Genomic DNA, 23,864 nt, shown 5'->3' with positions numbered 1-23,864 from the left:
TTCCGCAGGTATCCGTTTTGTGCAAATACTTTAAAGAGATGTTGCTCCTCTTTATCCTTTAGCGTGGACAAAACTTTGGACAAAGTTTTGACACAACTTTCCTTGTGTGCATTTGGATGGGTACTGTGATATTTAGGATCGGATCTGTATGTTTTCCCTTACGATAAACGGGAAGTTTCCTAAGTGCCATCTGTGTTGCTACTGACAAGCACATAAAAGAATGTCAGTTTCCCTTCGGTTTCTGCTTCCATTCCGAACTTAATATCATCGAGTATGTCGTTGATTAGTTTATAAGTTATATCAATTTCACTGTGTTTTACTATTCCAAAGGCATCGTCAATGTAATGGACCCAAATTTTCGGGTTTATAATTGGCAACACAGTCTTTTTTAACTTTTGCATGATGGCTTCTGCAGTGAACCCGGAGATGGGCAAACCCATTGGTGCCCCTTTCAGCTGTTTGTAAAGTGTGCCATCAAATTTAAGGTGCATGCATAAGCGGAGTTCTACTAGTTTGCATCTGCCACCTTTGCTTAGGCTCTCACCATTTCGTTCTTCATTGGGGAGCAGTTCCATTAGAGTTACTTTCGCTAAGCTAAGATCAATGGAAGTGAACAGGGAGGTGACGTCAAACTGGGTCGTTGTTTCATCCGTGTCTGGGCATATGACCGACTCCCAGCAACATACACAAAATGCTAGAGGAACTCAGCATCTATGGAAAAGGGTACAATGACGATTTGGGCTGAGACCCTCCAGCAGGACTCCCTGGTCTCTGCCCATGAAGATCAGAATCAGATTTAATATCACCGGCATAGGTCATGAAACTTGTTAGCTTTACAGCAGCAGTACAATGAAATAAATGATAAATAAATATAGAGAAAAAAACTGAGTTACATTAAATATATATATCTCTATTAAATAGTTAAGTTAAAATCAGTGTTGCAAAATAACAGATAAAAAAGTAGTGACGTAGTGTTCATGGGTTCAATGTCCATTTTGAAGTCGGACCGCAGAGGGGAAGAAGCTGTTCCTGAATCTCCAAGCGTGTGCCTTCAGGCTTCTGTACCTCCTTCTCGATGGTAACAGTGAGAAGAGGGCACGTCCTGGGTGATGAGGGGCCTTAATGATTGATGCCACCTTCCTAAGGCACCACTCCTTTACGATGTCTTGGATATTACAGAGGCTGGTACCCATGATAGAGCTGACTAATTTTACCACAAGTTTCTGTAACTTATTTCCATCTTGTGCAGTAGCCCCCCCCCCATACCAGACGGTGATGCAGCCAGTCAGAATGCTCTCCACAGTACATTTGCAGAAGTTTTTGAGTGTTTTAGTTGACAAACCAAATCTCAAACTCCTAATGAAATATAGCTGCTGTCTTGTCTTCTCTCGTACGGCCAGATTTGGGAACTGCTTCTTTCCAACTGTGATAAGACAGCTGAACGGATCCTGACCCGGATCTGGACTGTACCCTCCAAATATCTGGACCTGCCTCTCAGTTTTTTTTTTGCACTACCTTACTTTCCATTTTTCTATTTTCTATTTATGATTTATAATTTAAATTTTTAATATTTACTATCGATTTGTAATCCAGGGAGCGGGAAGCACAGAATCAAATATTGCTATGATGATTGTACGCTCTAGTATCAATTGTTTGGTGACAATAAAGTATAAAGTACAGCTGCATCAATATGTTGCATCCAGGTTGGATCCTCAGAAATATTGACACCCAGAAACTTGGTTGCTCACTTTCTCCACTTCTGATCCTCTGTGAGGATTTGTTTGTGTTCTCTCGTCCTACCCTTCCCGAAGTCCTCAATCAGCTCTTTGGTTTTGCTGACGTTGAGTGCAAGGTTGTTACTGTGACACTACCCAACTAACTGGTGTATCTCGCTCACCATCTGAAATTCAGCCAACAATGGTTGTATCACCAGCAAATTTAGAGATGCTATTTGAGCTGTGCCTGGCCACACAGTCATGGGTGTAGAGAGAGTAGAGCAGTGGGCTAAGCACACCTCCCTGTGGAGTGCTGGTGTTAATTGTCAGTGAGGTGGTGATGTTATTTCCAAACCGCCCAGACTGTGGTCTTCAGGTTAGGAAGTCGAGGATTCAGTTGCAGAGGGAGGTACAGAGGCCCAGGTTCTGTAACTTTTCGATCAGGACTTTAGGAATTACGGTGTTAAATGCTGAGCTATAATTAATAAATAGCATCCTGACATAGGTATTTGCATTGTCCAGGTGATCTAAGGCCACGTGGAGAGCCATTGAGATCGCGTCTGCTCTAGACCTACCGCGGTGATAGGGAAATTGCAGTGGGTCCAGGCCCTTCCTGAGAAGGTGTTGATTCTAGCCATGACCAGCCTCTCAAAGCATTTCCTCACTGTAGGTCATTGGGGCAGCTGTCTTTGATCCTCTTTGGCACCGGCACAATTGTTGCCCTTTTGAAGCAGGTGGGAACTCCCGACCGTAGCAATGAGAGATTGAAAATATATTTGATTACACCCACCAATTGGTTGGCACGGGTTTTCAGAGCCTTACCAGGTAGTCCATCGGGGCCTGCTGCCTTGTGAGGGTTCACCCTCCTGAAAGACGGCCCGACGTCGGCCTCCGAGACAGAGATCACAGGGTCACCGGGAGCTGCGGGGATCACAGGGTCACCGGGAGCAGCAGGGATCACAGGGTCACTGGGTGCTGCAGGGGTCACAGGGTCACTGGCTGCTGCAGGGGTCACAGGGTCACCGGGAGCAGCAGGGATCACAGGGTCACCGGGTGCTGCAGGGATCACAGGGTCACCGGGAGCTGCAGAGATCACAGGGTCACCGGGTGCTGCAGGGATCACAGGGTCACCGGGAGCTGCGGGGATCACAGGGTCACCGGGAGCAGCAGGGATCACAGGGTCACTGGGTGCTGCAGGGGTCACAGGGTCACTGGCTGCTGCAGGGGTCACAGGGTCACCGGGAGCAGCAGGGATCACAGGGTCACCGGGTGCTGCAGGGATCACAGGGTCACCGGGAGCTGCAGAGATCACAGGGTCACCGAGTGCAGCAGGGATCACAGGGTCACCGGGTGCTGCAGGGATCACAGGGTCACTGGGTGCTGCACGGATCACAGGGTCACCGGGTGCTGCAGGGATCACAGGGTCACCGGGTGCAGCAGGGATCACAGGGTCACCGGGTGCTGCACAGATCACAGGGTCACCGGGTGCTGCAGGGATCACAGGGTCACCGGGTGCAGCAGGGATCACAGGGTTACCGGGTGCTGCACAGATCACAGGGTCACCGGGTGCTGCAGGGATCACAGGGTCACCGGGTGCAGCAGGGATCACAGGGTCACCGGGTGCTGCAGGGATCACAGGGTCACCGGGAGCAGCAGGGATCACAGGGTCACCGGGTGCTGCAGGGATCACAGGGTCACCGGGTGCAGCAGGGATCACAGGGTCACCGGGTGCTGCAGGGATCACAGGGTCACCGGGTGCTGCAGGGATCACAGGGTCACCGGGAGCAGCAGGGATCACAGGGTCACCGGGTGCTGCAGGGATCACAGAGTCACCGGGTGCAGCAGGGATCACAGGGTCACCGGGTGCTGCAGGGATCACAGGGTCACCGGGTGCAGCAGGGATCACAGGGTCACCGGGTGCTGCAGGGATCACAGAGTCACCGGGTGCAGCAGGGATCACAGGGTCACCGGGTGCTGCAGGGATCACAGGGTCACCGGGTGCAGCAGGGATCACAGAGTCACCGGGTGCTGCAGAGATCACAAGGTCACCGGGTGCAGCAGGGATCACAGGGTCACCGGGTGCTGCAGGGATCACAGGGTCACCGGGTGCAGCAGGGATCACAGGGTCACCGGGTGCAGCAGGGATCCTCATAGCTGTGGTTTTATTCTCCCTTTCAATGCCAGCGTAAAGGGGGTTGAACTTGCATGGTAGTGAAGCATCGCTGACATTCATGATGTTGGGTTTTGCTGTAGGAAGTAATGTCCTGCAAACCTTGCCAGAGTTGACGTGCATCTGATGTTGCTTCCAACCTCTTCCGGAATTTTCTTGGCTCTTGAAATAGCCCTCCACAAGTCATACCTTGATCGCCAGACTTAAATGCCACAGATTTAGCCTTCAGCAGACTACAAACCTCCTGGTTCATCCATGGCTTTAGGTTTGGGAATCGAGAGGGGCAAAATTCGACTGGGCATCAGTGAAAGTCATGGCGCAATGGACCGCATGGCATGTAAGAGAATTCCTAGAAGCATGGAAGCCCGCGAACCATTCTGTAAACAAATAGGATCACGGTCTTCCCATATTTATGAGTCGGTGTGGGCAAAATTCTGGACCTCAATGCACGAAGTTCACCACATGGCTAATCTGTGATGAGATTTCCTCCTCACGTCACAATCAGCTGATTGATAAGTATACAGTGGCCAAGCATTCAGGACACATCACAATTAACAGCGCACTGATGATGTCTTTTCACCTGGTGAGGAACCGTTTGCAAGGTCGGAGAATGACTCAACCCGACCAGGGAGCATAATTTTATGGTGATTGGGAGAAAGCATAGGGGAAATGTCAGCGATAACTCACACAAAATGGTGGAGGAACTCAGCAGGTCAGGCAGCATCTATGGAAGAAAAGTACAGTCCATGTTTCAGGCCGAAACCCTTCGGCAGGATTGGCGAAAAAAAAGCTGGGGAGTAGATTTTAAAAGGTGAGGTAGGGGAGAGAGAAACACCAGGTGATAGGTGAAACTTGGACGGGGAGGGATGAAGTAAGGAGTTGGGAAGTTGGGAGATGGGAGTCAGAAGGCCATGGAAGAAAGAAAGAGGGGGGAGGGGCAGCAGAGGGAGGCGATGGGCGGGCAAGGAGATAGGGTGAGGGAGGAAAAAAGGGATGGCAAATGGTGAGGGGGCAGTGGTGGGAGGCATTACTGGAAGTTTGAGAAAGTTGGAGGCTACACAAAAGCAACATAAGGTGTTGTTCAGCCTAAGTGTGGCCTCATTGCAACAGTGGAGGCCACAGATGGAGATTTCGGAATGGGAATGGGAAGTGGAATTAAAATGAGTGACCACTGGGAGATCCCGCTTTTTCTGGCAGACGGAGCGTAGCTGCTCAGCGAAGCGATCTCCCAGTCTACGTCGAGTCTCACCAATATACAGGAGGCCACACGGGGAACACCGGGCACAGTATGTGACCTCAACAGAGTCACAGGTGAAGTGCCACCTCACCTGGAAGGACTTTTGGGGCCCTGAATGGTAGTGAGGGAGGAGGTGTAGGGGCAGGTGTAGCACTTGTTCCGCTTACGAGGTTAAGTGCCAGGAGGGATGAATGGACAAGGAAGTCGCGTGGGGAGTGATCCCTGCGGAAAGCAGAAAGTCGGGAGGATGGGGGTGGGGGAAGGGATAGATGCTGCCTGGCCTGCTGAGTTTCTCCAGCATTTTGTGTGTGTTGCTCAGATTTCCAGCATCTGCAGATTTTCTTTTGTTTGTAATGTCAGAGCTAAGTTTTTTTTTACTCAGAGAATGGTGAGTGTGTGGAACACCCTGCCATGGATGGTGGTAGAGGCAGATACATTCGGGGCATTTAAGAAACTCTTAAGGCCAATCTATACTTCTGTGTTGAATCTACAGCGTAGGTACAGCGTAGCCGTGTACCCTACGCTGTAGCCTGACGCACACCTCCCCAAAAATGTAACTACGCATCACGGCAACGCAGACTGTAACAACTGTAATTGATCCGCTTGGTAGCATCGCATTTCCTCCTACGCATTTCCGGTTGCTTCTTCTTGTCAAATGTCAAATCGTCAAATCTACCTGCCGACATCCGAAAATATTTGAAATGCATTTCCTCATCCATGTCTCTCAGTGGCCAGACAAACACAGAAAATTCACCCTCCTTCTGCCTCAATCCGTTCAATGATCGTACACACCATCTCCTCTGATGTCTTTTGTCTTTTCTGCATTGCAGTAATTTCAATAAAGGTAACTCTTGTTCAACATTTATTAGCTCCAACTCCAACATGATGCGCTCAGTTTCAGTCGCCATTGTTTGAAGTACACAAAGAAACTCAACACCGTGGCATAGAAACCCCACCGCCAACTAGCGTTTTGGCGGTGAATTGCAGAGCGACGCAGACACACCAACGCACAAGTATAAATGCTCACAACGACGTAGCCCACTTGCGTAGGCTATGGCGTAGAGCCTACACAGAAGTATAAATCAGCCTTTAGATGGCTACATGGAACATAGAAAAATGGACTGTTATATGGGAAGAAAGGGTTAGATTGATCTTAGAGTAGATTATAAATATGGCACAACAACACGAGCCGAAGGTAATGTTTTATGTTCTGTAAGATGTTTATAATTACCAAGAGAGCCTGAACAGGCTGGGGCTTTCAACACTAAGAATGGCACAGCCAAAGGCTGACACAAGAGAGATCATTCAGTTCATGAAAGATTTTAGTTTAAGGTCAAGATCAGATAAGTGCATCTTTATGAGAACGTTTCTATGAGAATGCCGCCAGGACTTGAGAGACTAAGTTTCACAGAGAGGCTGCATAAGTAAGGACTTTATTCCTTGGAGCACGGCAGACTGAGGAGGTGACCCTGCAGCGGTGTATCAAACCATGAGGGACAGAGATAGGCTGAATGCACTCAGTCCTTTTCCCACGGAAAGAGGAATCAAAAACAAGAGGGCCTACATAGGCTTAAGGTGAAAGGGGAAAGTCTTAAAAAAGACCCAGGAAACAACTTTACCCAGAAGGTGCTCAGTATATGGAACCAGCTGCCAGAGGAAGTAATTGAGACAGGTCCATTAACAACATTTAAAAGACATTTGAACAGGTACACAATTAGGAAAACCTCAGGGGGATATGTGCCAAATCGGCCTGTCTTGGCTAGTATGGATGAGTTGGGCCAAAGGGCCTGTTTCCGTGCTGTATCACTGCGAGACTCTATTGCTATATATTACTTGTAAACTTCGCATTATTTTTTAAACATTACTCGTTGCTCCCTTAACCGTGTCGCTTTTAATGTGGTTTACTTGTCTGCCACAGCCAAGTCGTAGTTCATAATTTTGAAGTTTGCATTATTCAGATTTAAGACCATAGTCACAGATTGAGCTAAATGACTTTCAATTTTTCTATTAAATTCTTTCAGATTATGATGACTGTTCCCCGAAGGCCTCTTAACTACATGTTCATCTGTTAACCTCTGCTCATTACTCAACACTTGATCTCAGATAGTCTGCTCCCTCGTTTCCTCCTCAACAGACTGGTCTTGATATCCATCTTACATAGCAGGTCAAAAGATCAGACAGAATATTTTTAAAGAAGCTGGAAAAATTGGCTAAAAAATTAAAAAGGAAATATGGCTGGATCAGATTAAACCTGCCAGTAAAATGAAAGCAGATCGAATTTCTTTCGAGGAAGAATTTATCAGGTGAGGGATGCTCCCGTGATGTGAGTTCAGGGAATTATTAATGAGAGGAAGGAGGCTGGGGATTAAAGTTTTTTTATGCATTTTCTTCACCTAACGTGCCAGAAATAGCTATAGATTGGGAGACGGTAAGTAGGAACTAGGGGAACATTTTATTCACTGGGGCAGTGGTGTTGAGTGAAGTGTTCGAGCCACAGGCTGACAGATCTCTCACTTGTCCTGAAGGACTTCGTCCAAAAAAGGCTGGTGAGGGAACTGATGGATTCGTTCTATTTCAATTCACTAGGTTTGTTGTTTCATTAAAAGGGCACTTGGCTTATCCAGCAACTTTACTCAAGGAGACAGAGAGGGAGGTAAATAGAGGGAGGCAGGGAACCACAGTCAGTTGGTCAGATCTGATTTGTATTAGATTGTGGGCCTGGTCTGCCATTCCTCATCCCCTCCCAGAGACTGCAGCTGTCCCCACACCTCATCTGCCATATACATTCTTCCCCCCCCCCCACCATCCCCTCCCATCAGCCACAAACCTCGTCCTCCCTGTCCCTAGCATTCCCATTCAACCCTCCCCCACCAACCTGCTGCACTCTCTAGCCTCCACAGCACCCTCCACAACACCCTCCACCCTCCTCCCCTTCCTCTACAACCTCCTCCCCTCCCCTACACCCTCACCTTCAAACACTATTGCCACCACCCTCCACTCGCCTCCAACCTCCCTTGCCTCCCCTCTGCTGCAACCCACCATTCCTTGCAACCCTCCCCCTTGCCTCACTTCACCTCGCTTACATGCTCCCCCACCTCCGCAGTGTCCGTACATGCACCTGTCCCTCCTCCATAGCCTCTCCACTCCCCACACCCCTCTCCCTTGCTAAAGATGCCCATGCAGCCTCCCTCGCCATCCCCTCCTCTCCTCACCCCAGACTGCCCAACTCACCTCTTTCCCTCTCCCTCACACATCTGAAACCCCCACATCAACTTTGCCCCAACACTCCCCTCTCTCCTCCGCTCTTTGCCCTCTTCCCCCACCCACACACAGTTACGTCTGCTCTGTAAGCTCCCCGCACCACCCTGGGTTCGATGTGTCGTGGCGTGCCGGAACATTCCATTCCTGGGATCCTGGTCACTCCCAAGTCCTGAGCTCCAGATCAGGGTGGCATTTGGGGATGGAGGAAGAGACAAGGTTGAGGAGATTCTCCAACAACCAGTAACTACGGGGATTTTCCCTTTAAGAAACTGGTGTTGCTACACTAACATCTCATGTGCGTTTGGAGGGGAATGGCCATAAATGTAAAGATTTTAATTAAACAACGGACTATTAATCTGAATGAGAGTAGATTGGAAACTGTTGATTAAAAGCCGACCTCACAAATCTAATTAATCGGCATCTTTTTCTATTGACTCAATGAATATTAAGAGCACTGTCTTATCCACATCCAGTCATATAAATAATATTTACTGGGAAAGCATTGAGTATGTAGGTCTGAGCACAGCAGTAACTCTCTCCCCATCTTTCTCAATCCAAATACCCCACAATCCCCTTCCTGATCACAGGACTCTCGTCTCCTGAGACTCCCATCCCACTGTCCAATCCCCTGAGGTTCCTCAGCCATTTATATCTTTAAGTGGCTCCTTATGCCTCATACGACCTAACCCCCTGCCCCCTGCTCTCAATCCATCTCTATTCGATCATGTCCTCTCTTTCTATAGACTTTTTTCTCTAATATTCTCTCTTTCATTTTCTCTTTATTCCTATCTCCCAGTCTTTATCCCTCCATCCCTTTTATCTCCATCTGTCACCATCCCCCTCTGTATTTTTATTGCTCCATCTGTTTCTCCTTATTTATATCCCTCCATCTGTCTCTCCATCAATCTCCTTCCTATCTCTATACTTCTATCCCTCCAATTCTATATTTTCATTCCCATTTCACCCATCTCCACCCCTCTCCATGCTAATCTTTCTATTTCTGTTCCTCCATCTTTATCTTATTTCTATCCCCCAATCTCTATCTCACTCTCCTTTTCTATCTATCCTTCTCTCCATCACTTTCTCTCAATCCCCATCTCTCTTTCCCAATCTTTCTTTCTCCATCCCTCCATCCTCACACCTTTCTCCATCTCCTTCCCTAAATACTCATTACTAGTCCTATATCATTACACCACCCCACCTTCTGTCCAACCCTTCCCCATCTCTCCAGAGGTATTTCACTTAGTGAGGGCAAACCAGGATAGGGCATGTACAGTGAATGGTAGGGCACTGATGGGTGCTGTAGAACAGCAAGATCTGGGAATACAGATCCATAATTCCTTGAAAGCGGTGTCACAGTAGATGGATCACAAAGAGAGCTTTTAACATATTGTCTTTTCTAAATCAAGGTGTTGAAGCCAGGAATTGGGATGTTAAGTTGAAGTCATTAGTGAGGCCAAATTTGGACTATTGGGTGCAGTTCTGGTCACCTACCGATCGGAAAGGTATCAATAGGATTGGAAGAGCTCAGAGAAAATTTACAAAAAATTTACAAAGCTATTACAGTGTCTTGTGGGCCTGAGTTACAGGGAAAGACTGAACAGGTTCCGCCTATATTCCCTCGAGTGCAGGAGGATGAGGGGCTATTTGATAGAGGTATGCAAAATTATGAAAGGTATAGATAGGGTAAAGGCAAGCAGGATTTTCCCACTGAGTTTAGGTGAAACTAGACCTACAGGTCATGGGCTAAGAAATAAGGGTAAGGTGAAATTTTTAAGGGTATCCGAGGGGGAACTTCTCACGCAGAGGGTGGTGTGAGTGTGGAACGAGATGCCAGCAGAGGTGGTAAATGCAAAATTTAAGAGAACGGAAAGGCTATAGAGGGCTAATGTCCTGGTACGAGTTGATGTGGCTAGGCAGAATAAGACTAGAAGGACCAAAGGACCTGCTTCTATGCTGTAGCACTCTATCACTGTGACTCTATGACCCTTCTTTTACTCCTTTCTGTGACACTTTGGCAACCAAGTAAAATGCAAGCCATCCAGGTTCGACCTCCAGAAAACCATCTCAACGCAAAGTGGCAATTCCAGAGCAAACCTAAGTCAATGAAGGACACTCAGCGGTTGTGGCAGGTCATGGATGCTATCAGTTCCCACAAAGTGAAATCAATTCACATGGGTGACTACACGGCTTTGCTCTCAAATGAGCTCAATGCCTTTTATGCTCCCTTTGATTGTCAAAACATGAAGGAACCATCACGGACAGTCACACCCCCCCCAATGATCCTATGATTTCAGTCTCTGAGACCAACATGAGGATGTCCTACATGAGGGTGAATCCACAGAAAGCATGCGACCCAGACGGGGTTTATGGCCGAGTACTAAAGACCTGTGGTGGTCAACTGACTGGGGTGATATATTTAACCCCCCCGCATCAGCAGTGTGAGGTACCCACCTGCTTCAAGCAGGCTTCAATTATACCGATGCCTAAGAAGAAGGTGGTGACCTACCTAAATAACCATCGTCCAGTGCACTCGCATCTACTGTGATGAAGTACTTTGCGAGGTTGGTGATGAAATACATCAACTACTGCCTGGATTTGCTCCAGTTTGCCTACCGTCGCAATAGATCAACAGCAGATGCTATTTCATTAGCTCTTCACTCAACACTGGAACATCTGGACAGAGAATATGCATTCTTTATGGACTAAAGCTTGGCATTCAATACCATCATCCCCTCAAAACTAATTAATAAGCTCCAAGGCCTAGGCCTCAATACCTCCTCGTGCAACTGGACCCTCAATTTCTTCCCTTGCAGACAGCAGTCAGTTTGGACTGGCAACAACATCTCCTCCACAGTCTCCATCAGCACATGAGTACCACAATACTGGTTGCTTAGTCCCTGCTCTATTCGCTTTACAACTATGACTGTGAGGCTAAGCACAGCTCCAACGTTTTTCAAGTTTGCTGACCATTATGGGAGGAATCAAAGGTGGTGATGAATAGAAGGGAGATTGAAAACCTGGTTGAGTGGTGTCACAACTACCTCTCACTCAATGTCAGCAAAACCAAGAGCTGTTATTGACTTCAGGAGAAGGAAACCAGAGACTCATGAGCCTAACCTCATTAGGGGATCAGGAGTAGAGAAGATTAGATTATGAGGACACACCATCCTCTTTTATTGTCATTTAGTACTGCATGCATTAAGAAATGATACAATATTTCCTCCGGTGTGATATCACAAAACACAGGACAGACCAAGACTGAAAAAACTGACAAAACCACATAATTATAACATATAGTTACAATAGTGCAACAATACCATAACTTGATGAAGAAGTCCATGAGCACAGTAAAATGTTCGAAGTCTCTCAGATGTCCCACATCTCACGCAGACGGGAGAAGGAAGAAAAACTCTCCCTGCCATGCCGACCACAGTCCAACTCTGAGTCATCCGAAAACTTCGAGCCTCCGATCAGCTCTCCGACACCAAGTACCAAGCACCACCTCTATCCGAGCGATTCGACCTCGATCTCAGTCGCCAACAGCAGGCAAAGCCGGGGACTTTGAGGCCTTCCCTCCGGAAGATTCCCGACCGTGCAGTAACGACAGCAGCGAACTGGCGTTTCAGGAATTTCTCCAGATGTTCCTCTGTGCTTTCACGTCCATCTCCATCAAACCAGAATTGTCCACGGTCCCTATTTAACGGATACGATATCATTTTTCACCGGAGGGCTGCGCACACGCGGCGCGCTGCTCCCTGTCCTCCCGCCACTTCAAACTAGCAACTTCAAATTCCTTGGAGTTATCATTTCAGAGGACTCTTTCTTGGCCCAGCACATAAGTGCCATTTTGAAGAAAGCACAGCAGTGCCTCTTCGTTCTTAGAAGTTTGTGAAGATTCGGCATGTCATCTAAAACTTTGACAAACTTCTGTAGATGTGCAGTGGAGGGTATCCTGACTGGTTGTATGGTGACCTGGTATGGAAACACCAATGCCGTTGAACAGAAAGGCTTATAAAATGTAGTGGATCTGGCCCAGTCCATCACAGGTAAAGCCCTTCCCACCATTGAGGACACCTACATGGAGAACTGTCGCAGGAAAGCGACACCCATCCTCAATAACTCCGATTACTCGGGCCATGTTCTTTTCTCACTGCTGCCACCAGGAAGGAAGCACAGGAGTCTCAGGGGTCACACCACCAGGTTCAGGGACAATTATTAACCCTCAATCATCTGACTCTTGAACCAGAGGGGATAACGTCACTCGCCCTGACACCAAACTGTTTCAACAAACTATAAACTTGCTTTCAAGGACCCATCATCTCATATTTATTATTATTATTGGTATTTTTCCTTTCATATGTGCAGTTTGTTGTCTTGTGGGCATTGGATGCTTGTTCATCTTCTGTGCAGTTTTTCATTGATTCTATTGTTTTTTCTTTGTATTTACTGTGAATGCTCACAAGTTAATGAATCTCAGGGTAGTAAATGGTGACATATATGTACTTTAATAATAAATTTACTTTGAACATTTTCTCTCTCCTTTCTCTCTGTCCGATTCCAGATCCCCATCAGCCTGTACCTTCTTCGATATAAACCTTTAACACCAGGTATCTCCACCCCTACCGTTCTAAACCTTTAGAAGGAAGTCAAGAGCTGCTGAGGGACTCGGTGGGTCCAGGAGCATCTGCATGGGAAATGGACGGTCAATGTTTCAGGTTGAGATCCTTCATTGTGGTCAAAACATTGACTGCCCATTTCTCTCTAAAGATGCTGCCTGACCTGCTGAGCTCTCAGGACAGGCTGGGTTACCGGCAACAGGATCAGGTCTTCAGACCTGTTGCTAATATGCGATCGTAGCTGAAGTGCATTTCAATGGTCCGTGGTGTTAATTATATCATTAGTAGAGATGAGCACGGAACAGCCGGATGGTTTACTGTTGTACCCGGTTTGGTTGCAGGAGATCTTCACACCCACCAAACCAACGTGGTCAACCGATGACGGCAGGTACAAAATGCTGGAGGAACTCAGCAAGTCGGGCAACAGCAATGGAGAGGAGTAAACAGTCAGTGCTTTGGGCCAAGACCCTTCATCAGGACTAGAAAGAGAGAGAGCAGAGGCCAAAATAAGAAGTTGGGGGGGAGGAGAAGGAGTACAAACTAGCAGTTAATAGGTTTTACCAGGTGAGGGACAAGATGGGTGGGTGGGTGGGTGGGGAAGAGAGGATGAAGTAAGAAGCTGAGAGGTGATATGTTGAAGAGGTAAAGGGTTGAAGAAGAAATCTAAATGGAGAAGAGAGGAGACCATGGAAAAGGAGGAGGGGCACCAGAGGGAGGTGATTACCCTTTCTCGCACGGTCCACCGCCCTCTCTTTTCCAGTCCTGATGAAGGAACTTGGCCCAAATCTCTTGCTGTTTATTCCCCTCTCTGCCTGACCTACTGAATTCCTCCAGCATTTTGTGTGGGTTGCCCTGGATTTCCAGCACGTGGCCAAGTGGTTAAGGCATTCATCTAGTGATCTGAAGGTCGCTAGTTTGAGCCTCAGCTGTGGCAGCGTCTTTGTGCCCTTGAGCAAGGCACTTAATCACACATTGCTCTAGTCTGTGCGAGGAGTGGTGCCCCACACAGACTTCCAGTCTGCGCCTTGTAAGGCATGAAAATGCCCGACGCAGGCCCCTCATGGTCTGAGTCGACGTTCCCTCCCTCCCTCCCTCCAGCATCTGCAGAATCAGATTTAATATGTCTTGAAACTTAATGCTTTGTGGCAGCAGTACAGTGCAATACACAAAATACACCATAGATTATAATGTATATAAAAAATTAAATAAGTTAAAAAGAGAGAAAAAATTACCTTTTTATGAGAGAGAGCAAGAGTTAAGATGGTGCCAGAAAGTGGTGACTCTGGTTACCAAGGGAAGGTAATCATCAAATATTCTTGTTTGGGGCTACCAGTCACAGCCATGGGTACTTCAGGAATCTCCTGCGTCCAATGTTGATGCCAAACCAAAGCGTTCACTCAGTTTAAATGCCCCTCATGAAGAACCAATCACTGGCCTTGTTACTGACATACACTCCCAGGGTGACATCTTTGTGCCCAGGCACCATGGGTCCACCGGTTATTTATTAATCGCTGAGTCTGACCTTGTTTTTCCTTCAGAACATCGCCACGCAGAACTTTGCGCTGCCCTCTCCAGTTCGGACAGTGATCGCAGCTGACTTTGACAACGACCAAGACCTTGAGGTGTTCTTCAACAACATTGCATATCGGGGGTCCTCAGCCAATCGTATCTTCAGGTGGGTCCTGCCTATCCCAGCCCCTGCTCCAGTCCTTGCAACCATGGTTACTGGGAATCAAAATCGGGTTTATTATCACTGACTTTATTTATTTATTTAGGGATACCGAGCAGAACAGGCACTTCCAGCCCGAAGAGCTGCACTGCCCAGCAATCGGCCTATCTTAACCCTAGCCTAATCACAGGATAGTTTACAATGACCAATTAACCATCTAACCCGTACGTCTTTGGAATGGCGGGGGGGGGCAACTGGTGCACCTGGAGGAAACCCAAGCACCAACAGGAAGGGCGTACAAGCCCCTTACAGAGGACCCTGGAAATGAGCCCCAAACGCCAACACCCGGAGCTGTAATAGCATTGTGGTAACCACAATGCTACTGTAGAGCTCGTAACCATAGTAACAACCCCTTCACCCAGAAATAGCTCTAAACTGTGACAAACTGTGGGTGGTTTTCAAACACCCTTTAATTCTAATTTATATTTTTACAAAATTATATAATTTCACAGATACACCACCCTCTGGCTAAAGAAATTCTGCCTCACCTCTGTTCCCTCTGTTCTGGGGCTCTGCCCTCTAGTCCTAGACTCACCGACTATAGGAAACATCCACTCTATCTAAGCCTTTCAATAATCAAATTCTTCCACATCTGGCTGTAGGGAGAAGCACCTTGTCCCACTGCAGAGGGGGAAGGGGTAAAAGGAGGGGATAAATCCTCTGTTGGCAGATACCTTACCTGCTCACGGACATTTTGTCCATTCTCTGTCTCAAAGATCGAATACCATCTTTTTGTCCCCTTGTAGTCTTGGCTTTGTGCTGCTTTTCATTTTGAGATTTGACCGTGTTCTCTGATATTAAAATATGGATTGAATTCACTCCTCAGTCCCAGTGACAAATGTCTTTGGGCCTAGATCAGATGGTTTTCAATTCACTGAGCTCTGATCACAGTCCCTGTGTGTCTTGCTTGCATTCAATCCCACTTCACACTCAACCTGTCACCACCGTTTGGTGCCTCTATCATCAATTCACTAAAGGTTTCTATTTTGAAGGAAACATCATAGACTCAGAATCAATAGATCAGGGCTTCCCAACCCGAGTCCAACAGACCCCTCAGTTAATGGTAGGGGTCCACTGCATAAAAAAAGGCTGAGAACCCCCGCAACGGAGATACACAGAACAGAGAAAACCCTTTGGACCACCAAGTTCATGTTGACCATCGTGCACCCTTTTCCACTAACCTTCAGAACAAAGAATAATTTCTTTAACCCCAGGACCGTGAATGTGTGGAATTCAGTGCCACAGACAGCTGTGGAGGCTGAGTTATTGGGCATATCTAAAGTGAAGGTTAATAGGTTCTAGGTTAGTCACGGCATCACCGGTTATGGGAGGAAGACAGGAGATTGGGGCTGAGAGGAATGGTAGACCAGCCATGATGCAATGGCAGAGCAGACTCATTGGGCCAAGTGGCTTAATTCTGCTCCTATGTCTTATGCTCTTGTCTTAGTCTGACAGAAAGTCAATCTGGAGACACGAGAGATGGCAGAAGCTGGAATCTGAACAAGAAATAAAAGCAGATCATTGGATTACCTCATTAACTCAGTCAACATTTTGGGTTGAGACCCTTCATCTGTGCTGAGGGATAGATGGGATATAGTCAGTGTAAAGAGGTGAGGTGGAGCAAGGTTTGGTTGTCTTACCGAGGCAGTGAGAAGCGTGGACATAGTCCGCGGAGGGGAGGCTGGTTTCCATGATCTCCACAACTCTGCAGATCTGTGCAATGAGTTAGTCCATATAAATGTGTTTCCTTTTAACCACTTGATTTCTAAATTGTCAGAGTGTTTACAGAAATGAGAAACATCCTAACGAACAAGAAAATAGCAATTGACATCCGCCTTAGAACTCTCAGCTGCTACATTCTTCCTATATTGATGTATGGCTGCGAGTCATGGACCATCACAAATGCAATGGAAAAAAGAATCAATGCTGCAGAGATGTGGTTCCTCAGAAGAATGCTACGCATATCATATACGGGCAGGATAACCAACGAAGGAGTTCTACAGAGAACAAAAACAAAACGTATATTACTTAAAAAAAAATCAGAAAGCAGCAATCAAAATTCTTTGGACACATCATGCAAAGAGAGACATCAGAACATTTAGTTACAACTGGAAAGCTGGAAGGAAAAATAAGCAGAGGCAGACAGAGAATGGAAATGATAGATGGAATAACATCATGATTAGAAACAGGGGCGGCAACAACTACAATTCGGAGGGTCAGGCACCGTGATGGATGGAGAGACATGATCGCCCACGCCGAACGGCAAGGCACCTGAATGAATGTTTATCTGAGATCTGTAAGCTGTCAGCTGTCGTTTTTAGAAGAGAACCTGCAGATGCCGAAAACATGGAGCGCCACACACGAAATGCCGGAAGAATTCAGCCGGTCAGGCAGTATCCATGAAAATGAATGAGGAGTCACTGTTTTGGGCTGAGGCCCTTCTTCCAGGACGGGAAAGGAGGGGCAAGACGCCAGAACAAGAAGGTGGGGAGAGAGGAGGGAGGACAAGCTAAAAGATGACAGGTGAAGCCAGGTGGATGGGGGAGAGGGTTGAAGTACGAAGCCGAGAGGTGATAAACAGAAAAAGTAAAGGGCCGGAGAGGAAGGAATCTGCTAGGAGAGTGGACCATGGAAGGAAGGGGAGGAGGGGGACACTAGGGGGTGATGATAGGCAGGTGAGGAGAAGGGGTAAGAGGCTAGAGTGGGGAAGAAGAGGGAAGGGGAGGGGAAAAGTTACCAGAAGTTGGAGAAATCGATGTTCTTGCTATCAGGTTTGAGGCTACCCAGATGGAATTGCTCCTCCAACCTGAGAGTGGCCTCTCACTCTCCACTCTTCCCACACGATGTCAGTTGCCAAACACGCTGCCTCCTTGACCTGTCTTTCCGGTAGCTCGCCGTGGTGTTGCCCGGAGGTTCATTTATTTATCACGCGTACATCGAGACACCACAGCGAAATGCATGGCATGCGCTAACAGCGAACACAGCCCAAGGACGTGCTGGGGGCAGGCTGCAAGTCTCACCACACACTCTGGCACCCACATCGCATGTCCACAATGTTCAGCCGAACAACACGAGCAACGGCAGCAAAACAACATCAGCAAAAAAAGCCCTTGTACCACCCACTCACTCAGATTCAGAACCAGGTTTAATATCACTCTCAGATGTTGTGAAATAGTTTGCTTTGCTACAGCAGTACATTGCAAGACATAGTCTTAAAAAAAACTGTAAATCACAATAAGAAATATACATAAAATTAAATGTGTATTGCAAAGTGAGAGCAAAAACAAAGGCGAAGAAATGAGGTAGTATATATGGGTTCATTGTCCTTTCAGAAATCTGCTGGCAGAGGGGAAGAAGCTGTTCCTGAAACATTGAGAGTGTGCCTTCAGGCTCCTGTACCTCTTCTAGCTGGTAGCAATGAGGAGAAGGCACAATGGGTGATTGGGTTCCCAATGATAGATGCTGCCTTTTTGAGGCATTGCCTTCTGAAGGCCACAGATAGAGCTCCAACCTTTAGACAGAGATCTAAACCTGTCTCAGAGATGTCCTCACTTGAGACTGACCAGGCGTGATCAGTCTCAAGAGAGAATTGAGACCTTTCTTCTCTGTGCCCCTTTGCTCTGTGGCTCCCAGTGTCCCTTCCCAACCAGCAGAGTGTCCTCCCAGAATCTGATGGGACGCTCACCGTCCCCTGGCCACATCAGCCTCAGTGCCCATTGGGTCTCCCCCCAGCATCGGCTCAGCAAGTCCACATCTGCCCTCTGACCTACCACCTCCGACCCATTCTCCCTGACCGCAGTCCAGAGGGTGGGGATGGAGCACAAGCTCTGGGTGGAGGGAGCAGAGAGCTTCTTTGTGTCACAGGAACCGAAAGTGCTGGAAGCACTCGGCCAGGCGGGCGGCCTCCACAGGGCGAGGAAAGCTGTCGGTGTTTCAGGGAGGAGAGAGATGCAAGTTAGTTTTCAGTAGGAGAGAAGGTTGGGGAGGAAGGTGACAAATGTAACAGGACAGCACGGGGACAGGCCAATCAGCCCCTCATGTCTGGGCTGAATACTAAATTAAACTCAATTCCTTCAGCCTGCAGCTGGTCCATGTCCCTCTGTTCCCTACAGGCCATTTGATCCGTTAGGATCCTGCCGGCCACCAAGCATACATTTGTGCTAATCTCACCCTAATCCCATTTTAATTCTCCCTCCCATTCACATCTGCCTCCATCACCACCCCTGGAAGTCTGTTCCAGGCACCCATGCTATCTGTGTAATAAAAAAAAATCTTGCTCACACATCTGCTTTAAACCTTCTCCTTCTCTTCCAGTGTGTAACGTTTCCAGCCTGGGAGAATGATTCTAACTGCCTGCGCCTGTCTATGCCTCTCACAATCTTACATGCTATAAGGTCTTCCCTTAGCCCAACGTTCTGGAGAAGATGGTTCTGGAAGAGATTAGTCTCATCACATAGTTAGTGCCTGAGCTGCATCTTCTGTTTTTATTTCAAATCTCCAGCTGCTGCAGTCTTCGGATTTGGGATCTGGTTGATTCTACAGATTCTGGAAATCTTGATCAACACATGCAAAATGCTGGATGACCCTAGCAGGTCAGACAGTATCTCTGGAGGCAAGTAAACATAAGACGATTAGACATGGGAGCAGAATTAGGCCATTCAGCCCATCGAGTTTGCTCAGCCATTACATCATGGTTGATCTATTATCCTGCTCAACCCTATTATCCTGCCTTCTCTATTATATCAGAATTTTCCCCAGTTCTAATGAAACAGCATTATCATCAGCTGTCCGTCTCCCTTCCACACACCCCTCCCCACACACAGACATCTGAACGTTTCCAGCATTTTCTGCTTTTTTTGTCCCTAGAGTGATTATATTGCCTGGCTGATGCTTTAGAACAGAGCAGATGAGGGAAATTGCCAGACACACAAGAGCTGACGTTCTGGGCCAAGAGTCCAGATGCCGATGACGTGCCTCGGCCAGAAACGAGGGCTGTTTAATTCCCTCCATGGACCCTGCCCGTCCCGCTGAGTTCCTCCGGCAGTGCGCGCTGTGCGTGTGTGGCTCTGACCGGTGGGACTTGCTGCGCAGCGGCTCACTCTGCTGGTGCGCCTCGGTACTGCAGCAGCTGCGGGCTGCCGCTGAAATCCGAGACAGTTCGGGGCTGCCCATTGGCCGGCAGATTAAGCAGGTTCTCCAGCCTGGAAAGCCAGGAGGCGTAGGACAAGTGGCCAAAGATCTAGTGGAAGAGAGGGAGGGAGGGAGGGGTTCCCGAGTTTCAGATCCAGGCAACAGAAGCTGAGGTAGGCAATGCTGAAGAGGTGGGGTCAGAGGAGGTCACAGGATAGGGAGAGGGTTAGACCAGCAAAATAGGATAAAACTCTAATATTGAATCATTTGGAAGGAGATAAAATGACAGGTCACAGGTACATTTGTGCAACCTCCGAGTCCCTTTTGCAAATGTACAAAACTTTATGCAAATACAAAAGGCATACAAAGGTTAAGGATTACTATTCAAATGAATTCAAATTAAAGTAATTATTATCACTTATATTGAACTCTGGGGGCCACACCGATCCCAGAAATCCCCTTCCCCATACTCATAATGGCCGCATGCTCCCTCTCTAAGGTCACTGTGGCACGAGTGTAGCCCTAGAAGAAGGGAAGGCAGTCGGCTTGGGCAGAGTCCCCTGACGGCCCATTAGCTGGACCTGTAAATGGCCATCTTGGCTAAGCCCAGGAGCAGGACATCTACCGAGCAACTTGCCCCCCTCCCCACTGTATCGGGGTGCCCATAAATCAGGAGAGCGGGACTGAAATGCAGCCAGAACTTGAGGAGTAGCCCCTTCAGGTTCAAACAGGGGCTGCAACCTCTCGCACTCCGTGTGGGCATGGTGCACTCACTCCTCCTATCCACAGAAAGGACAGGTGCACGGGTCAGGGCAGCGTTATTACACAGTACAACCCTGTGCAACACCCTTCAACCCCAGTCACCAATGTACTGGGGGAAAATCCCCTGCGCAGCGAGACTTCCACTGGGGACCTCCTTAACCTTTGTATGCCCGGTAAGAAAGACTGCCGTTGCATGTCTGTACGGCAAGAGCAGCCCTTACAGGAACTGTCTCAACGCGTCACGGAACAGCACGGTGGGTATCTCCATAATGAAGCTCGTGTTGTGTGGTTCCGGCTCCTGAAGAAGATTTGGGTCCCACGAGCACCTCCGGCGGAGCAGGGTTTGGTGTGGTCAGAGCCGCCCCACACCCCTGAGCCACTATGACGGGATAGGAACCGACTTCTCCCGTGGCCTGGGCACCGAGGAGATCCTACCCCAGACCCGCAATGGCGCCCGGTAAAAACCTGGCAGTTCCCGCATGGCCGCACGGCTGGCGATCGCCACTGGAAGGTGGTGCCCACAGCAAGGAAAGGGTGTCGCCAGTGCGTGCCACCTCAGAGGGTGCTCAGTGTGTGTGCATGTATCTCCATGGTTCTTCAGTGCTTATTCCTGAAATAAAACGACTTTTTATCCGAGGGCTCACACACCACCGTCCATCCCGCAGGACTGGAAATGAAGGGACGGTCAGACTAAAGAAGGGGGGGGGGGAGGAGAGGAAGAAGTAAAGAGCTGGGAAGTTGTTCGGTGAAAGAGATAAAGGGCTGGAGAAGGGGGAATCTGATAGTAGAGGACAGAAGGCCATGGAAGAAAAGGAAGGGGGAGGAGCAACAGAGGGAGGTGATGGTCAGGTAAGGAGATGAGGGGAGAGAGGGAAACAGGAATGGGGAATGGTGAAGGGGGGGCAATCACTGAAAGTTTGAGAAATTGATGTTCATGCCATCAGGTTGGAGGTTACCCAAATGGAATATAAGGTGTTGCTCGTCCAATCGGAGTGGGGTGGCCTCATCGTGGCAGGAGAGGAGGCCACGGGCTGACATGTTGGAATGGGAATGAGAAGGAGAATTGAAATGGGTGGCCAGCGGGAGATCCTGCTTTTTGTGGAAGGAGTGAATGGTAGTGAGGGAGGAGGTGTAGGGGCAGGTGTGGCACTTGTTTCAATTGCAAGGATAAGTACCAGGAGGGAGATCAGTGGGGAGAGACAAGTGGAGTCACATGGAGAGTGATCCCCGTGGAAAGTTGGTGGGGTGGGGAGGGAAAGATATGCTTAGTGCTGAGATCCTGTTGGAGATGGTGGAAGTTACGGAATATTATGTACTGGATGTGGAGGCCAGTGAGATGGTAGGTGAGGACACCCCATCTACTGGGGATCTGTGGTTATGCTGGCTGCTTCACTGAGGTTCTGAGGACTATAGACAGAGCCTATAGTTGGGAGACAGATTCCTGTGCTGAGATGTATCCATAACTCTCTGCAGTTTCTTAAAGTCACGTGCAGAACAGTTGCCATTTCGAACCGTTATGCATTCAGACAGAATAAAAATCAGTAAGAGTCAACAAGACACGACAGTTTTCTTTAGCCTCCTGAGGAAGAATCGTTGGTGAGCTTTCCCGGTATGGCATCAACATGATTGGACCAGGACAGTCTATCGGTAGATTCACACCAAGGAACTTGAAGCTCTCAACCTCGTCCCCCTCAGCACTGTTGATTATAGACAGGAACACGTTCACTGCCCTCCCTCTCCCCAACCCCTTTCTCAAGTCAATGACCAGCTCTTTTCAGAGAAAAGTTGTTGGCTTGATGCCATGCCACTAAGCTCTCTGTCTCCTTCCTGTACTCCAGCTCATCGTTTTGTGAAAGGTGGTCCACTAAAGTGGTATTGTCCACAAACCTGTAGATGAAGTTCGAGCAGAATCTGCCCACACTGTCATGAGTGTGCACGGAGTAGAGTAGGGGGCTGAAATTTTGGTGAACTTCCTTGGTGCTCCCTTTGTTTTACCTGGTTACATTCTGGTCTGGTCCACTGAAACTTAGAGTTGTATTAAGCATTCTCAGGAGGGCCTGACTCCTTGTCTCGCTTTGATTGATTCCAGGGTCACCCGACGTGAAGGAACAGACCCACTGTTAGAGGAGGCCAACGCCGGAGATGCCACAGAACCAACTGGACAAGGGACAGGTAAAGTCCACCTGGACCCCTCTGAGGTCAAGCTGGAGGTGCCTGGGCTGAGGGGTGTTGGTATAGGGGTCTTCCGCCCTAGGCAGGGTGGGGTCAGTGGTTCCATGGCGATCTCCTCACCGTTTAGCTCATCTCTGACCTCTGCACCCATGCACTGAACTGGGCAAATCAGAGGAGAGCTGGAGGTCAGAGGTCATTCCCGCTCCCACTCACCATCCTAGCTCATGCCATCATGGTGGGATGTCATTTGTGCTCTCCAAGTTACATTGCGGTCTGAGGTGTCTCTTGTGTTGTAGAGATTAGACCGAGTCTTGTCAGCAATTAATTTGCAAACTCAAGAGATCCTGCAGATGATGGGAATCTTGAACAACACACATACAAAACGCTGGAGAGAAGCTCGGCAATTCAGGCAACGTCTATGGAGAAGAATAAGCAGTCAATGCTTCAGGCCAAGGGTCCTAATGTTGAACCTTGACCCAGAATGTCAACTGTTTATTCCACCCCCACCCCCACGGGATGCTGCCTGACCTGTTTATTCCCCTCCACAGATGCTGCCCGACCTGTTTATTCCCCTCCACAGATGCTGTCTGACCTGTTTATTCCCCTCCACAGATGCTGCCCGACCTGTTTATTCCCCTCCACAGATGCTGCCCGACCTGTTTATTCCCCTCCACAGATGCTGCCTGGCCTGTTTATTCCCCTCCACAGATGCTGCCTGGCCTGTTTATTCCCCTCCACAGATGCTGCCCGACCTGTTTATTCCCCTCCACAGATGCTGCCTGACCTGTTTATTCCCCTCTACAAATGCTGTCTGACCTGTTTATTCCCCTCCACAGATGCTGTCTGACCTGTTTACTTCCCTCCACAGATGCTGCCCGACCTGTTCATTCCCCTCCACAGATGCTGCCCGACCTGTTTATTCCCCTCCACAGATGCTGCCCGACCTGTTTATTCCCCTCCACAGATGCTGCCTGGCCTGTTTATTCCCCTCCACAGATGCTGCCCGACCTGTTTATTCCCCTCCACAGATGCTGCCTGACCTGTTTATTCCCCTCTACAAATGCTGTCT

General features: G+C 48.4%; 1 protein-coding gene across 3 annotated transcripts in view; it reads left to right on the top strand.

The window, feature by feature from the left end:
* Positions 1-23,864, top strand: part of crtac1b (cartilage acidic protein 1b) — a 313,163-nt gene that overhangs the window by 256,440 nt on the left and 32,859 nt on the right. For all 3 annotated transcript variants that reach the window (XM_063071392.1, XM_063071393.1, XM_063071391.1), the window contains exons 8-9: positions 14,541-14,677; positions 22,713-22,795. In XM_063071392.1, the coding sequence (XP_062927462.1) occupies positions 14,541-14,677; positions 22,713-22,795 (220 nt within the window). The remainder of the gene's footprint in view (positions 1-14,540; positions 14,678-22,712; positions 22,796-23,864) is intronic.

Source organism: Mobula hypostoma, chromosome 19, assembly GCF_963921235.1.
Source record: "Mobula hypostoma chromosome 19, sMobHyp1.1, whole genome shotgun sequence".
Lineage (NCBI taxonomy): Eukaryota > Metazoa > Chordata > Chondrichthyes > Myliobatiformes > Myliobatidae > Mobula > Mobula hypostoma.
The sequence above is the reverse complement of the archived record's forward strand: the minus strand, read 5'-3'. Positions and strand labels throughout refer to the sequence as shown.